Raw genomic sequence first — 18,564 nt, 5'->3', positions numbered from 1 at the left:
CTCAAATGTCAAAACTCTAAATGTGCTCATTTCCAAATTGTAATTCTAATATCACTTCTATAATAGCATATTTTCTATAATTTATAATTCATTTAATATTTAAAAGTAACGTCATAGTACATATTTTAACGATATAGATAGATAGATAGATAGATAGATAGATAGATAGATAGATAGATAGATAGATTCAAGATTCAGCTTTATTAATCCCAGGGGGAAATTGCATTATATATATATATATATATATATATATATATATATATATATATATATATATATATATATATATATATATATATATATATGCAGTCTTAAATGCCCACTTGCTATAAGTAGTTCTTTCACTGAGGTCCAGAAGTTGTCTCATAGTATCACATGTGAAAAGAATAAATAACAGCAGGGAACGCTGTTATTGGCAAATAATCCACATCAGGTGGATGACTTTCCCTTAACAGCATGTCCTGAAATGTTTTATTTATATTTTAATTACGTAGAATGTTGTTGAATGTCTGCAATACAAGTTCTTGTTATCACTTACCTTATGGCAGCTATTCACATACAGCTCACCAGTCTCTCTTTTTTTCCCTCTCTCACTCTGTTGAAGGTAATAAGACAATAAACATGGTGTGTCATGTTGCAGAGAAACTGGAAAGAGCAAATTCCTCTGTTCTGAAAACTCTCCCATGGTGGAAACCTACAAAGTGCTGACACTGGAGACTCCTTTCATAAATGTTAAGCAGATACCTCCTTACGGAAAACCTCACCGTATCAACAATGATATGTTTTTCTTTAAAAAAAATGTTTTTCTTTGTTATTAAAAAAAAAAAAAACAGTCACTTTTCATCCAGTTATTATTACATTTAGATTTTGTGAAGCGGCCCCCAGATTCTAGTCCCTGTGAATGCATTGTTACTCTAGAAGTGATAATGTATTAGAACAAAAGAGTTAATCTAAACCAATCTGATTCGAGAATTTAACAGCGCTATGATATACACTCTTATAAATATAGAGCTTACGTGTTCCCCCTGTTCTCCCCGTGCTTCGGGGGTTTCCTCTGGGTACTCCAGTTTCCTCTCCCAGTCCAAAGATATGCTTTGTAGGCTGACTGGCATTGCTAAATTGTCCATAGTGTGTGAATGGGTGTATGAGTGTATGTGCGATTGTGCCCTGCGATTGTGCCCTGCGATGGGTTGGCACCCTGTCTGGAGTGTCCCCTGCCTCGTACCCCAAGTCCACTGGGATAGACTCCAGGTTACCCCACGACCCTGTGTAGGATAAGCAGTACAGAGAGTGGATGGATGGATACATGGATGAATGGATGGATATATGGATGGATGGATAGAAATGAGTAGACAAAAAAACATCCCGAATCAGCTTTTCAGAAGCAGACGAACTCTGCATGAAAACCATGGACTTGGCAACAGAGAGTAATCTCCAGTCTGTCACCCAGTCATGTGCAGTGAAGCAGCTAATAGTAAAGAGAAGAGGAGGAGCTCAGAGTAACCTTCGCTGGAATCACTAAGAAAAGTGTGTTAAATTAATTAATTGGAATACTTGGGTCAGTTATTACTTCAGCTGTCTGCTGCTATTAATTTACTATTATTATTATTAATATTATTATTATTACTATTACATTTTGTTACGATAAACTTTGATTTACTATATATATATATATATATATATATATATATATATATATATATATATATATATATATATATATATACATACACATACACACACACACACACACACACACACACACACACACACACACACACACACACACGCGCAGGTTATTAATGTGTGCTCGCGCCCCCCCTGTTTGGCCCCAGTGATCTCCCCCGCCCAGCAATGTGGCTGCGTCCCAAACCGCATACTACCGTACTAGATAGTACGCGACAGCAGCACGCCACCCTTTGAGTAGGGTAGTATGCGTTTTCGACAATCATCTGTGAGCTGATTGGCTTCTGGCTGGGGATTTCGGGCGCGCGCGCTCTCTGATTGGTTACTGTTGTGCACACGGAGGCAATGCGCAGAGTCAGCGCTGTAGTGCGGCGGTGCGGGAGGAGCGTGCGGCGTGTTTCCGGTAAGAACAGGCCAAGAGAAAACAGTAACGTTAAAATACCCAATTCGGAAGCGAATTAACGTCTTGAAAGGATTTACAGTTGGTGTGATTGGTCGCTAATTTCCTAACTGATCCTGCGTATTCCTCAGGGAGTGACGGATCGGCAGTAGGGGAGCGGGCGGTTAAAAAAACACGGCGATGGAAGCCGAGTTTCGGGAAATTGATGAATCCGGGAACTGGAACGCCATTTACCAGGTATTAGCCTAGTTCATAACTACGAGATACTGTGTTTAGGGAAGGAAACATGATCACAAGCGCTGTGTGTTGAGTGAATGCCATGCCATGGTGTGTAATCTTCGTGTCTTACGGGTGATGACACTTCGCTAGCTCGCGCGCTAAGCTAACGCAACCTACCGTAGCAGCACTGATAGTGTGAACTGATAGACGCTGACACGCTAACAAGTAGCTGCTCTGCTAACGGGCAAACTCAGCTTTGTGAATACTGTTCATGCCAAGCCACAGTTCCGGGCCACCCTAATAAAAGCAGCAGTTGTTCGTTTCTGGGATTCCAGTAACTTTATTAGTGTTCTATCATGTTATTTAGGTCTCGTGAATAACTACTAGCTAGGTTGCTAATTGACTGACCCTGCTCTAGGGTTGTTACGATACCATCATTTTGACTCTGATACCGATAATTAGTATCGTAGTGTCCGATACACAGACTATATAATGTTAAAAAAAAGAAATAATATTTTATATTAAAAATATGGAGCTAAAATATTAATAAGAAGGATTTTCGAATGTTCTGTTTCTGTTTTTGTATATATTGGTTTGTATTTTAAATACCTCTATGCAGTCAAGGCTTTTAAAAATGAGGCTTTTTGTCTTGGAGCTCAAGCTTTACAAGAGCCACATGAACTCATCAGCATGTACAGTTAGGCTTGATTATAGGCAAAATATCTCAATATGCTGTTTAATAAAGATGTGAAAATATTGAAAGTTGGACTATAGAGTTACTACTATTGTTTTTTACGCTTTATTTACATTGAAAAAGTACTGAACTTTCATTATTTCGTGCAGCACTACCCTACACCATCACTTACTATCTGACTCAAGAGGTCGATTTAGTCGGAAAGTCGGAGGCTATCAGTCATTTCTCATTAAACATTTAGATTAGGAGTGCTAGATTATCCGAGCTAGTTTTTGTCCTGTTTCCATGCAAAACAGATCACTGACTTTTGGACTGTTCGCTCATGACAACTGGTGTCTGACTGTTAAAAAGTTCTTTTTATCACCGCGATGGTGTTGCTAATGCGAATATCATAACAAATTCAGATTCTGTTTGTAAAGCTTTCCTCTCTTCACTCTGTGTGTCATCTATTCTTTCGAGCTCTCTATTCTTTATCATCAAAAGCATGTAAACAGAGAGCTGGCAGCGTTTGGTGAGCGCCCAAACCAGTTAAATCGAGTGAAGCCCAGAACACGGCATCCCAGCTGACCCATTTCTCATTCATGCCCAGTGTGTCAATGAAAATGCTTACAGCATCATTTCCTTTCTTAACTGACTTATTAATAAGGCCTGTTATAGAGTGATGGTGAAGAAGCAAAAACAAGACATGTCTGTGTGCATGCATGTGAACACTGATGTTCTCTACCACAACAGGAACAAACCGTATGCAAAATAAATCTAAGTAGGCTTTTGTAATGCTTATGAAAGGCACTAAACATTTTCCATTATCATATGGAAGAGATGTAACAGATATTTGTTTCTTTCTCCAGGAAATCAGACAACAATCAAGTGAACTGCCCTGCAAGATTGCCAAACTTCCAGAGAACAGAAGCCGCAATCGCTACAGAGATGTCAGCCCATGTATGTAAAATTTTCTGTAGAGATTGATATAAGTTTTATCACGTTTTACTAGATGTTAAGTAAGGAATAAAACACAGCGGTACATAGGGTAATAGGGAATTAATCCATGACAGTGTGGTGTGATGCCAAGCAGAGTTACTGTTGCCACTCTGAAGTGGATTATTTTTCCTATAACAGCACACCCCAGAGTGTTTTATTCCCACTTATAGCACAGTTTTCATTTATTAATGAACAACACAGCATGCTTTTTAAACCCTTAAATTTAATGCTGAATGTTGTGGAATGGCCGCAAGACAAGTTCCTGTTATCACTTGCATTATAGCAACTATATACACTTGTTCCTTCACCAGCTTCTCATTTTCTCTCTGTTCATTCTGTCCTGAAGACTATCCTGTGGCAGAACAGTTAGTGACTGTTACAAAACTCTGACACTTGAAGCTTCTTACATAATGTAACATGTTTAACAACATGTTAAATAAATGTGTCCTGGCAGAAAGATTCATAATATCAACAATTATACATTTTTTTCAATTTTTTAAAGATGTTTATTATCAGCCTTAAAATATGTAGCTCCTCCATACAAGTCCCTGTGAATAACTGGTTACTAGAGTAATGTATTAGAACACATGCATTAATATAATCAACATCTTCTGGCCAATCAGATTGGAGAATTCAACTGCACTGTGGTATATTTGTGCATTCTGAAGATGAGGGCTAAAGTTCAACACAAATGGAACTTGTCAGAATAAAACTTCTTGAAGTGTGAATATAAATGCCTTACAGTCAGAGACCTGATTCAAGATCAGTACTACTAAATATGTGTCTTAATAAAAATGTCTTACATTTGTGTCTTAATTTCCCTACAATGGCTGAACTCTATTAGGAAAACTTCGGTATACTACAGTATACAAGCATGGGAGCTTGCTTTATGATATAATAGGTAAATCACGAAGAATCGTTTCATCATATTAATTGTGATTTCTGAGCTTGACCAAAAGGTCAGAATTGGCAGAAGTGTTGATTACAATCATCTGTGAAAAAATGTAGCAGTACTGATGTCACCACCTCCACCCCCCTTTTTTTCTTTTTTTCTTTTTTCTCTTCCGTCTTAGCGTCTTTAGAGAGCAGTGCTGCTGTGGTTTCCTCTTGTTTTCTCTTGTGTTTTTTTCACTCAGGCCTAAAAACAGCTTCAAGTTTTTCATGCAAAAATCACCACATATGTAAGCTTCGGCCATTTTGCGTATAGATAACCCATGTGTTGTGCAACTTTTTTCTCTAACTGAACTAATATCAGGAGGATGCTTGCTGAAATTTGGTGGAACTGAGAATAGGACCCGAAAGAGACCTGTGGTGTTTGTGCCACCACAGAGGCCTCTGGGAATTCCTCCCTAGCTGCACCTGTGTGATTGCATCAATGTATGGCACTTGGTCATGTGATTTTGTAGTGAGGATGTAAATCACTTACAGTATGTGTCTCTGTTTCTCACTCTTCCAGTCGACCATAGTCGAATTCATCTTCACCTCGGCAGCAATGACTACATCAATGCCAGTCTGATCTCCATGGAGGAGGCACAGAGAAGCTACATTCTCACTCAGGTTAGAAGACAAGGGAGAGCCAGTGGCCTCCAACACTTCCCCTAGACGTCTCATTATCGCAGTTAACACTGTTCTATGTTTGCGTAGGAATGTTTCAGAACAAGTCCGGCATGATATGGAAATAACTGGGTATATTCTAACCTAACATTGTCCCTTCTGATTGTTAGTTTCAACACTATAATAAAAACTTCTGTACATTCACAAGTGGCTGTGGAGAACTGAAACCTCATGGGAACGTAGCGTTATACATGGCTGCTTCATTAGATTCCAGTTCCGGGGTTTGCTTTTTCAGTGTTCCGTAGATTGAAACAGACCCTGCTGTGACTTTGCACTTCAATAGCTCTCTAAAGTGCTGTAAAACGTGTAGAAACAGCCTGACACTCAGCTGTGCTCTCAGTACATAAAGAGGTTATATATGTGCAGAGGAATAGATTTCCTCTCTAAAAAGGCTACACAATGCAATACTACTGCCTCTGAACTTCTAAAAGTCCATTTGAATTTAAATCGCTTGAAGGTGATGCCAGTGATTTTTAAAGTCGGAAAACTATTTCATGGAGTTTTCCTCACATTTTAGTAGCTGTAGTGAAATATTTGCTTAGAGGGAAAGTCCAGTTTCGGTGGCTGCTTCTGGCTGTAAATAGAAGATGTAAATATAAAGCCACGCAGATTCAGTTGTGCTGTAAAAATATTGTTTGTGCTTGTTTAGTTTTTGTCCAAGAGGGATGTCACAGTCAATTAATATGACAAAAAAAAAATTTAAATAGCCCAAACTCTATTGCGCTGCACAAATCGGCTCAAATGAATGATACCAAATTGGTTGGATTTTACTGAGTATAGAATAAAACATGGCAGGGCAATAATCAGTAGCGTGAAGTAGAGCACCAATATCACCCGAAAGCTGATTATTTTCCTATAACAGCACATCCCGAAGTGTTTTATTCCTTATATACCACAGCAATTTGCCAGCAGTTACAGATTTGGATTAGTTAAAGAACGGCATGTCGTACAGCGTATAGTTAGGTTTAATGTTGTGGAATGTCCGCAAGAGAAGCTTGTTCCTGTTATCTCTCACTATATAACATCTGTAAACAGTCATTCTCTGACCAGCCTCTATTTTCTCTCTCTCTTTCTCTGAGACAAAAAAATTGCAGCTTGTAACATTTCGCGACAAACCCCAAGGCACAAAGAAAGTCCTGAAGACTTTCCCGTATCTTAAAGGAAAAGTTAAAGTTGCACCTGTACCCCTAACTGTTACGAAGCTCTGACACTGGAGACTCCAAAATTGCTAAATAAACGTCTCCTTGCAAAAAAAAAAAAAAAAAAGTTGATTCACAACATTAACAGTTACACTCTTGTTTTCAAATTCTTTCACTATAGTAAGTTGTTACTATAGAAACAATAATATATTAAAAGGAGCACATAAATATAAACCTGGGATTTGCTTTGCATCTAAAACTGCTGTCAGATCTGCTGTTACAGAAATATAATTAACTCATTCTGACCCATCTGAATGGAGAATCAGTACAGTAATTCGCTATAATAAAGTTGAATGCACACGAGTCATGTCACAGTGCATAGGTTTTCACTGGAATAAAGTTGTTGTAATATCTCATAACTCAGCACAAAGTAATGATGTGAGTTTTATTCTTTTTAGGTTCAGTGCCAACATTAGAGTGGTTGTATGTGTCAGCATATTCATTTAATCTGATAATCTATAGCCTTATAAACACTTGAACTGTAAACATCTCTGTACTGGTACAACATATTTTGGTAATTTGTTTGCATTTAATGTTTTCATATGCACAGATATTCTTTTGACTGCCTAAGAGGCATAAATGCAGATATTCCTGACCATCAGCATTTTACTCCACTTAAAATATTCTAGAATTACCATGTAAGGTTGTACCATGCACATCTTTATATCAAAAAATGCGGGAGGCAACGCTGCTGAATGTTACGCAAGCATGAACATGCTCAGATCTGTCTCCTGTTTACCATCAACGTATTATTAATGTACTTGCATCTACTGAGGCATATCTACACACAGAGACTATACACAGTTTGCGTTACTGGAATGTATTTAAAGTGCTTTTAATGTGGTAAAAAGTTAAATCAAGGTAAAGACAGAAATTCCACATGTTGAATAGGAAACAATGACTGTTATGAGGGACTGAAAATAGAGATTCATTTAACATCTTAAAGTATTTAGTAATGAGTGTGTAATTTCTCAATACAATCAAAAAGAGAAACACAATATTGACTGTGTATACAACCACAGAATAAGATTACAGGAACAGAATGTCAGGCCTCCTTTTAGCTTCATACCCTCATCATATAGCTCTCTCTATGAAAATATATAACAAATTTCATTCTCACTTGAAGTATAATAACTGTTAGTTCTTTTAACATTAACATTCTTTTAACAATATTATATATTTTAGGTTAACATTCTCGTAAAAATCCTGTTGAGCAATAGCACATAAACTGGAATTTTCCAGCTTAAAGAGGGATGTTAATGGAATTATGATGATGAGACGCTTGTTAGAGGTTAGTGACTGATTCACAGAAAACGCAGGAAATGTTAGCTGTTTATTTCATGCTGCTGACGTTTCCTGGCCCATTTGGAATATGTTGTGAAATACCAGAGAATGCGTCAGAATTGAGGGGTGCAGACGCGTCTGAACGTGCTATTCCCTTCTGTTCAGCACAGAGATGTAACTCTGCTTAAATTCCTACTCCTCAGCATAAAGCAGAGTTTTCAGACCAGTGACCATGGGATTAACCAGTCAGGTCGAGACGATTCTGCTTAGCTCAGCTGGTTCTGAAGTCGAGTTTCACTGAATGTCTCAAAGGATTAGAACTAAATTACACAAAAGGTTGATTGGCAGATTTTCAGAGCTATCTTCACAGGTCCTTTCTGATATTTTGACTTGGTACAGTGAGTCTAATTGGCTGTGGAAAGCCTTATCACAGCCCTTGATTTTTGATCTGCGACTCTACTATCCGCTACTCCAGAGGAATAAAAAGTGGGGTTGTGATGTGGGGAATGCCATCGACCTCCGCTGTATGTTAAAGCAATACTCTGGAGCAAACATTTCCATAATATTCCTCTTAATTCTAAAATAGTCAAATAGACAAGCCATGTTTGGTGTCTGTTGTTCGCTTTTTCAGATGAAGTATGCATGATTGTTTTTGTTTGAGACACCAGTATCTGAATACTGAAATCGTCATTCTGGTATTTATGCAAAAGCCATGACAATAATTTGATTCAGTGATCAGCTGTGGTGTGCAAGTGCAAGAAGTGTACATGACACAGGAATAGGTGGTCAGATATATGGCCTGTGGTCCAAAAGCGAGAGAGTAATCCATTAAAAGTCTTAAACCACAATGGACAAAACTCAGGTAGCACTGGTTTGCAGGTTAAACCCATTTTACACAAGAAGTGGCCCTGCATGTGCATTCAGTTCTGTTTTTATTTACTTTAATCAATCTAATGTGTAAATACTGACCAAAAAATTATTATACACGTGCATTAACACTGTGTTAACATAAAGTTTGTTAATCCAATGAGATTTCAATAACAAGCCTTTTAAATAATAAAGTTTGATTTGCCGGAGCATGCACTGGTACGTTAGGGGTAACACATTGAGAGCTCATTCAGCAAAGCACTTGCTCTGAATTCAGTATTTCAGGTCATTATTTCTTTTTCATGAACAGTTGTTTTTATTTTATTAGGTTGTGTAAATAATAACATATGTGGAAATATACACAAAATTTAATCAAACCCCCAACCTCCCAGTTCCCACCCATCCCATTGTAGACTAGTGCAGATGAAAGCAGTGTGTATATATATATATAGAGGGAAAAGAAGGAAGGAAAAAAGGCCTAGTAATGACAAAAATAACAGAAGTTGAAAAAACATTGTAACTTTTACATATTGAACTTGTCATTAATCATTCTCGGTCATTGTTCCCCTATTTTATGTCTTTAAAACACATTAAAACACCATGCTACCTCTGACAGGAGGATCATTTAATTGAAAATTGAAAATATGATAGTAAAGCAATACTATAGGAAGGTGCTTTACCTAATTTTAAGTATGACACTGAAGCTAGTCATGAAAGGCCAGTCATAATCTTAGATTTATTAGATTCTTCCTATTGTACCACTCATCCTGATAAAACCTTATAATATTAAGGTCACAAAATGTATCAGAGACAAGAAAAATCTTTTTTTTTGTTTTTGTTTTTGTTTTTGTAAATACAATCCCAAATCCTCATGTATTTAAAAGCTCAAGTTTAAATAAACTGTTTTGTAACAGCTGTTTTCCTAGATTCTGGTGTATAGATTTTTTTTTGTTGTTGTAAGCCACATCAGCAAGTTAGACATGATCAAGATTCACAGTGTCCCTCGATTTCACAGAAATACGTGCAATACTTAATCTGTCTCTTTCTTTCCCCCTCTCTCTCCCCATCTCTTTAGGGTCCTTTACCTAACACATGTGGGCATTTCTGGGAGATGGTGTGGGAGCAGAGGACTCGTGGAGTAGTCATGCTGAACCGTGTCATAGAGAAGGGCTCGGTGAGAGTCACCCTTTTCAACCTTCACTCCTCCTATTCAGCTGGACATGTTGATTATTAGCAATAGATGATATTCATAAACAAACAAAAATTCTGTTCATACTGCGTAATAAATGCTCTGTTGGGCTTCTGTGACACTGTATGAACATAATAAAGTAAAGAATAAAACATGATGGGGCATAGTGTTATAGGAAAATAATCAAAAACACATGGTGAAGCACCAATACCACCTGAAAGTTGAGGATTTTCCTATAACAGTACATCCCATAGTGTTTTTCTTCCTCTTATATCACATCTATTTGCCAACAATTACGGATTTTTTTTTAACTTTAAGTATGCCACTTCATACCTTTTATCAGTTTATAGTTACATTTAATGTTGTGGAATGTCCGTGAGACAAGTTGGTTCCTGTTATTACTCACGATATAACAGCTGTACAGTCATTCCCTGACCAGCCACTATCTTCTCTCTGTCTCTCTTGAAGGTGCTGAGACAAAAAATTGCCACTTGTAACATTACCGAGAAACCGCAAGGCACAAAGAAAGTCCTGAAGACTTTCCTGTGTCTTAAAGGAAAAGTTAAAGTTGCAGCTGTACCGCTAACTGCTACGGGAGAATGCTAAATAAACGTCTCCTCACAGAAACTTGTTGATTCACCAGATCAGCAATTACACTCTTGTTTTTAAACTCTTTCACAGTCGCAGTGTAAGCTGTTAGCATAGAAACTATAACGTACTAAAACAAATGATTTGCTTTGCAGCTGAAATACTGTCAGATCTGCAGTTATAGAAATTTAATCATGACATTTTGACTGTCAGAATTACAAAGGTAGGCATTTGCAGCAAACAAAACATTTAAAAAATTTTGTAGTAAGATTAAAAAAAAAACAAAAAAAAAAACGTGTGGGCTCCCAAGTAGTGCAACAGCAAAGTGTACTTTATTGTCATATGCCACAGCGATCCATGGCCGGGAGCCAAGAGAGTAAAATTGGCCGTGCTCTCTGGGCGGGAGGGATGGCATTACTGTGGGCGTCTGTGAGCTCGTGTGTGTGTTTGTGGAAGAGGGCGGCTAGCACTTTCCTCTGAGTGTGATATACTGCCCTGTGACGCTGCCTGAGCAGCAGTGTGAAAAGATGCAGTGACTGGCTTCATGTGTCTTGGAGGAAGCATGTGTTTGCCATGCCCTCTCCAGCTGATAGCTATCGTGTGATACGGGAGAGCTGGCTAGTGTGGTGGAAACTGGCAAATGATCAAATAAGGGAGAAAATGCGGTTGCGGGAGGGGGAATGATAGGACTGACCACATTACTGTGTGTTTTGCTGGATCAGGTGAAATGTGCGCAGTACTGGCCACAGAGGGAGGAGCGGGAAGCTGTTTTTGAGGACACAAACTTCAAGCTGACTCTCGTTTCGGAGGATGTAAAATCGTACTACACAGTCCGGCAGCTGGAGCTGGAGAATCTTTCAGTGAGAAACTTTGCTGTACTCCTTCTTTAATGAAACATTTATTAAAGCCAGAATGCTGATGGTTTTTATTATCTAGGTCAGTTACACTTTAGTAATTTAGACATTTATACCCATGTGTAATAATAAACTGCGTGTGTGTTTGTTTACAGACTCAGGAAACCAGGGAGATTCTTCATTTTCACTATACCACCTGGCCTGACTTCGGTGTGCCCGAGTCTCCTGCCTCTTTCCTCAACTTCCTGTTCAAGGTGCGAGAGTCAGGCTGTCTAAACTCAGATCAAGGGCCTGTGGTGGTCCACTGCAGCGCCGGCATCGGTCGCTCCGGGACCTTCTGCCTTGTAGACACCTGCCTCCTGCTGGTAAGGGAACCATTTATTAATGATATCATTTAATAATGATATCATGTTCGGAATTTCTTATTCCGAATAGTTTTATATTCTTTCAGGTTATTTTCTATTATTCTTATAGCCTGAGATGGGCAAATCTAATTTCGCGTTTGCTGTGATATTTCAGTGTGGCTAGTGTGTTTAAAGAGGACAAAATTCAGGAGGAAACTTGGTTTTGGTTAGATTTTAGTTGTGAACTTTATATTTAAATGAGCAGTTTTTAATTTGTGTGTGACATGAACTGAAATTATGCAACTGCAGTGAATACAGTGACAAGCCTTCTCCTTCCTCTAAATGGACCCTATTCCAGCTGAAACTGAGCTCATTTTAGGGCTGGAAAAATCTAATCCAAAGCCAGTGCATGGCAATATTGTGAAATTCATTTTCCCTTAAAGATATCCTTGAAATTGTACAATTATTGTAAGTATATAAACATTTAAGCATTCTCAAAATTAGGCTCCGACTAGTCAGATTTTTTTTTTTAATCTACTTTGATAACCTCTAAGAAACTGGCTGCTTGTGTTTTAAACATGTTTCTTCTCTGTACATGTAGATGTCTCTGCGGAAAGACCCGTCCTCAGTCCAGATCAAGGATGTTCTCCTGGAGATGAGGCGGTACCGGATGGGTCTGATCCAAACAGCAGACCAGCTCCGATTCTCCTACCTCGCCGTTATAGAGGGCGCTAAGTGCATCATGGGAGATACCTCTATCCAGGTGAGAGCACAGACCTGCGCTGTTTACCAAAGTGTCGTATACACACATGGACTGCTTTAGAAGTCCACAACATCCTTGCACATGTGTGACATGTTTACATTTCTGGCATATTAGAAATAACCTGGTAGGCATTGATCAGTCATTGTGTTTATGTCCTTAGGAGTCATGGAAGGAGCTGTCAAATGAGGAAGACCCTCCCCCGGAATTCACTCCCCCTCCTAGGCCACGGCCACCAAAGCCCCTCTACAATGGACCCCAGCCCACGCCCCAGTTTTTCCCTGAGCATGAGATTATACAGGCCAACAACGTCATCTACACACACAGGTAACATCTACATACAATGCAGCTACACATCAACAATGCAGGCTTCACACAGATTAGAAACCAGGCAGCCTCTCAGGTCCCAAGAATTGTATATATGCACCCAAAGTTTTTGTGCCCTTCTATCTATTTTAATACACTGTTGACTAATGTACCATGTAATTTCAGAATTAGCCCAGATCTCTGCACCTGTTGCTCTCCATTCAGGTATAATAGGAGATACAACATAACTCTAGTCTGACTGGGGGTCCCTGAGGCCTACGTTAAATACCTTTGAAATAGTGAGAATTTTGGTCTTGTATATTAAAACACTGGATATTTGGGGTTAATCTAAGATTTGCTATAGTGTCTTGCAAGAACACAATAGTTTTTTAAACTCATTTTCCTAAGTAGTGCAAGTTTTCTTCTGCAAAACATTCAATTGATTAGAATAACGGCACCGTGCATCTTCCTATAACGTCTAACAAAGTTGGAGACATTTGCAGAGGATCTTGAACACTGCTCCATCCAGCAACATTTTAAATTATATTATTAGGTTCACACATTAGGACGTAGCTGTTCAGTAGGGTACAGTTCTGAGACCACTGGCCGTGGCCATTGCAAAACACAGATTGAATGTTGCCTCAACCATTTCTGTGCTAATATGGCATAAAGCGTAATGATTGTGACATCACGTGAGTATGTTTTCACTCTGCAGTCCTATTCTAATGATATCGCATCGATGTACAGTACACTCGCACACGAGTCTACAGAGCGAGAGACTGGGTAAAGCAAATTCAGTGATACTATTAATCCCAACATTAAAGCAGATTGTCTATAGCAGCTTTTCACAATCACAGAAATTCACATTGTGATAACAATGAAAAATATGAGTTATCGTTCAGCCCTAGTTCTTTCTCTCCCATCATCTTAACAGAACTAAATCAGTAGCCTACATGTAGATTGTGCCTTAATATTAATGTTAACAAGCTCAAATGAAAAAGCTCAATAAAGCTACAGTATATAGGATTTATACAGGACAGTCAGAGCTGTTTGGTGTGAATTGGCAGGAAGTTTCGAACAAACAATGCACGCCGGCTCAGATTCGTCTCACCTGAAAGTACTACAGCCAAAGCCTCACCCCAGATTTTCTAGTATAACACGACAGAGACACGGAGCCTCCACAGACACTCACTCCACAGCGCTGACCAATCATAGCAGCCTTTCTGCTCCAACGAGGCCTTATGTTGTAACTAGCATGGTAGCATTGACTGGCTAGCATGCTACGATTAGCTCTGTGCTGTGTTCTGATCTCGCAGAAGGAACACAGTCCACAGAGTTAGAGATTCACAAACAAAATGCTGTGCGATCACAATAAAGCACAAAACAGCCAAGGTTACTGAGCTAACCAGCTAATGTTAATGTTAATAATGTTAAAGTTAAAAGACAAGCTGTTGTTAATAAAGAGGTTTTACTTTTTAAATCAAACTTTGTTGAATAATTTCAACGCTCATTACAAGCAATCATTCACATTTACAATATATATACACACATTTTGAACCATTCAGAAGAGATAAAGCACACATATCCATACATTTTGGATGATGTGTGATTTTGTGTGAATTTTGCACATATATTTACACAATATTTACGCAAAATTCACACAAAATCACACATCATCCAAAATTTCCATACAAGGTAATCCAGAATTTCCAAACATAAGTAAAACTAATACTCACCAGCAAAATATCCACCAATACTCAAATGATATCAGTTAAAAAAGTGAGAGGTTTTATTGTTGCCAGAGCATTCAAAAGTTATGACCTTCTGCAGTATTATATTCTACACTAATATACTGACTTTTGCAGTCTTGCATTATAATGTGCTTTTCTTTTTGGTTTAGTGAATGGCGATGTATTGACTATAAAACTCCACATCAATATTTTATAGATTTTAATGGTATTCATGAGAACAATATTTTAAAAGAAAAGAGAAAACTTTTCTGTTTAGACTGAAGTTTTCTGTTAGATAAAAGTTTCCAGAATTCTAGTTTCCACAGTTGTTTGGAAAAAAATATTAATTATTTGCTTATTTGTTTATCTCTTTGATTATTTCCCAGTGCTCCTTCAGAACCGGAGCTTCGCAGACGGACAGTGGCAACGGTGGCGGCCTCGGCAGCAGCGGAGTTTGAGACGCCGACGATGCCTGGCGACGAGCCCGATGCCAACGCTCCAAAGCCAAGCGACCCAGTCACCGCGACGACAGAAGCTCCGCCCAAACCATCACGGTCACCACCAGAGAAGAGGCCTGCCGGACAGTGGAGCCCACTGCTGGCTAGCATGTGTGTGTGCGCTGTGCTCACTCTGGGAACATACATCTGTTACCGCGCCTACTTTCACTGATTATCGTTTTCTCTGTCTCTCTCTGTGTCTCTCTCTCTGTCTCTCTCTTTCTCTCTCTCTCTCTGTCTGTCTTCCTGCCTCTCTAGCTCTCTCTCTGTCCCTCCCTCTGTCTGTGGTTAGTGTGAGGGTGGGCGAATAGGTTCTGCTGGCCAGCCAGCTCTCTCTACCTCCTCTGACAGAGAGAGAGAATTAGAAAAAAGAGAGAGAGAGAGATGATGGAGAGGGACAGACACCTGCCATCAAGCCCTGTCTCTGTTTGTTTCAAAATTTTCCCCACTTCTTTTCCCTACACAGTTTGGGAAAGGATGTAGAGAAAAGACTTTCTTAGCCAAACTGCTGTTGTACCCTATTACACGACACAAACACAACACACACAAGCAGTCTGTCTGTTGGATAGCTCAGGGCCTCACATTTCAGGTGTCCCCCAAATATGACATCCAGGTTTTACTTATCCAAATAAACCCTTTTATTATTGCTGCAATAAGCAAGGGAATGTCTGTGTGTCTACTGTGTGTGTATAGAGGATGTCTGTTTTTGTGTCAGAGTAATAGGTTGTGTGAATACATATCTGTGTCACAGTTTAAGTCAGCGTTTTGAAAAATCAGTGCAGTTTGCGTACACCATAACTGCCACACATGGACTCCTGTGGCTTTGGCAGTGTGTTTAGCCTTCCCAAATATACAGTGTTTGTTTCTCTTCTGGTTTTTTTTTTTTTTTTTTTCCCCCCTGCTAAGCTTTAATGATGCCCCTTGCAGAGCTCCGAATTGTGTGTATGTGTATGTGTATGTGTGTGGGTGTGCGAGTGGGGAGAGGAGGGAGTGGTATTGAGTCCACTCAAGATTGAAAGCAATCTTGCCAGTCATGAAATAAAGGTTTATGTTCTTCCTGCCCAATTGCAAGGGCTCACATTTGCACTTAGCCTGTTTTGAAAACGAAACGTCATGATTGAAATATCTAGATCAAAGATAAGACACCAGCGTGTCCATCCTATTGTTTGCATGGATTTGCGTTACCTCTTATGGAAACTTGTGGGTTTTTGTTTCTCTACTTTGGTTTTGCTTCCATTTTTACAACTTGTCCATATTCCAGCCGTCTTGTAAGCATTTGATCAACATATTCAGGGACACTGACCTCGTTTGTATGTTGTAGTCCAGCTCCCTGAAAGCTTTTCTGGCTCAGACCCATGTAATGTCCTGGGAAGGGGGATGGGGGATGTTGTGAACTTTTCTTAAATGTTATTTCAGGGTTATGACCGTAACCTTTGCAGGCCGCATTTACGCACAACACTTCCTATGAGGACACGTTTTGGCTTGATCCCAAACCCAGTTCGGCGTTTACAATCATATTGGAGGCAGCGTATAAATGTTTAAAAAGCTTTGACTTCAACGCATCATATAGCCACCAGGAGGTAGCATTGAGTTATGCTCATCAGCAAAAGCATCTTTTTAAGGGTCATCATTTCCTCCTCTTCTTGCTCCTTCCCTAGCAATATATAAATCCATCAGAATGTTTGTGTGTCTTTAGAAATGGCTGTTCTTGGGATGCAGCTTGTAGTTTGTAATGGCAGCTGTGACGTCTGGTTCCTTCGCCAAACGCCAATGTGGATAAATGATTTTTATTTTTTTTCTTCTGCTTGAGAACATATGATTTCCAATTCCCATGTTTTGTTCTTTGTGACAACTTCTGGATTTTATGAAAAACCATTTAGGAATTTGTCATTTGTATACTCCAGACAACATAAAATGAATGAATGAGTGAATAAAATAAAATAAAAATAAATATGATAAAACATGAAAAAAGCAATGCTACGAGTAACCTGCTTTGGTCATCCGTGCAGTGCTCAGCTGTGTGACTAAAAACAGATCATTTCTGCTCATAGATGGTTATTCAGGAACAATTTTTTTCAGAGAATGTCAAAAGTGGTTGTTTGTTGTTGTTGTTGTCGTCCAGGACTCTATTAATCATAAACCTTATTTTCTCTTGTAGTTTCTTGAGGAATAAACTAGTGTTTAGAAAATATTGGATTTTAGGCTCATCAGGATGCTTCAGGTATAGCGATCAGTTGTGGGGTTAATGGCACTGTTGCTCTGTTAGATTATTCTAATTAAGAGAGACTAATGAGAGAAAGTATTTCCTTCAAAGTGGAGCATAACCATGGAACAGCCACCTAAATTCCGATTTACACATATACCTCTTTAAATGATGAAACATTGGAATGAATTAAAGCAGACATGAATGACTGAATGGAAATTGGCATGGATTCAAACAGGAGTCTAACTGGTTTAGACTTTCATTTTTTTTTTTTTTTTTTAAATAAAAAATATTTCCTCTCAGTGTACTCAGTCTTTTGTAACTCTGCTGCCTCTTTTTAATCAGTCCAATAAGACTTTTGATTGTATTTCACCTCTCTGCTGGGAAAAATGATTGCTTGTCCACTGCAGCTCTACCTTTGGTTTCATGGTTCGAGTGCTAAGGTCCAGTTTTAATCTAGTCACCATTACACAATGCCCAGTTCTTGTGTCCTGTCCTGTCCTGAACCTCTAGAATGTAATAACCTCTTCATGGACATCCTCTTGTCGCTTTGTGCCAGGTATATGACTTGTGTGTGAGTGTGTGTATGCCAATGTGTGATAAATTTTTTGGACTGGCAAATTGGCAGAATCTTAAAAAAAAAAATCTCACCCTTCATATGGAGGGCTTCACTGTTCTTCTTTTTGTTTTTGTTTCTGTTTCCTTCTCACCACCTTTTTGGCGTCTATTTTTTATTGTTATCCATCTTAGTTTTTTTTTTTTTTTTTTTATAAAAAGGACTACTGCTTTGTTGTGGTTGGATCTGATTCACATTGGAGATTTTTTTTTTTTATGTTCAGACTGAAAACCAAACAAATGCTGTGGTAATAAAATCATACGTCTTACAGCTGTGTCCTTCTGGTTTTGTTTTTAGCAAACTGGTTATTCCGGTGTCACATGAGAACCTAGTACTGAAAGTGTAGAACACCATGCATGTGTTCACATTCATGCACATCTGGTGAAGGGGTTAATTGCTAAATTCTTAGATGGAGTTTAGAGCTCGCACATTCACATGTACCTTGTGTTTGTTCAGTTTAAGATTTGGACAAATCTAAAGTGCCAAATGTATAATATGTTCCCGTGGCTCTAAAGATGCGGTTTCTTTCACAAGGC

At 38.8% G+C, this 18,564-nt stretch overlaps 1 protein-coding gene across 1 annotated transcript; it reads left to right on the top strand.

Annotated features, from left to right (window-relative positions):
• Nucleotides 1-1,954: 1,954 nt before the first annotated feature.
• Nucleotides 1,955-18,298, top strand: ptpn1 (protein tyrosine phosphatase non-receptor type 1). Its single transcript, XM_026922278.3, has 10 exons — nucleotides 1,955-2,089; nucleotides 2,218-2,323; nucleotides 3,848-3,938; nucleotides 5,434-5,534; nucleotides 10,017-10,115; nucleotides 11,441-11,578; nucleotides 11,728-11,937; nucleotides 12,518-12,679; nucleotides 12,840-13,003; nucleotides 15,099-18,298. The coding sequence occupies exons 2-10, from the start codon at nucleotides 2,267-2,269 to the stop codon at nucleotides 15,379-15,381; spliced, it is 1,305 nt and encodes a 434-aa protein (XP_026778079.1). The 5' UTR covers nucleotides 1,955-2,089; nucleotides 2,218-2,266; the 3' UTR covers nucleotides 15,382-18,298.
• The last annotated feature ends 266 nt before the right edge of the window (nucleotides 18,299-18,564 follow it).

Source organism: Pangasianodon hypophthalmus, chromosome 8 (genome assembly GCF_027358585.1).
Source record: "Pangasianodon hypophthalmus isolate fPanHyp1 chromosome 8, fPanHyp1.pri, whole genome shotgun sequence".
In the NCBI taxonomy this organism is placed as follows: Eukaryota; Metazoa; Chordata; class Actinopteri; order Siluriformes; family Pangasiidae; genus Pangasianodon; species Pangasianodon hypophthalmus.
The sequence above is the reverse complement of the archived record's forward strand: the minus strand, read 5'-3'. Positions and strand labels throughout refer to the sequence as shown.

Coding starts and splice junctions, on each gene's coding strand:
- ptpn1 (XM_026922278.3), top strand. CDS start 2,267: ATGGAAGCCGAGTTTCGGGAAATTGATGAATCCGGGAACTGGAACGCC. Junction 3,939..5,433: donor CTACAGAGATGTCAGCCCAT/GTATGTAAAATT, acceptor TCACTCTTCCAG/TCGACCATAGTCGAATTCAT. Junction 11,938..12,517: donor TAGACACCTGCCTCCTGCTG/GTAAGGGAACCA, acceptor CTGTACATGTAG/ATGTCTCTGCGGAAAGACCC.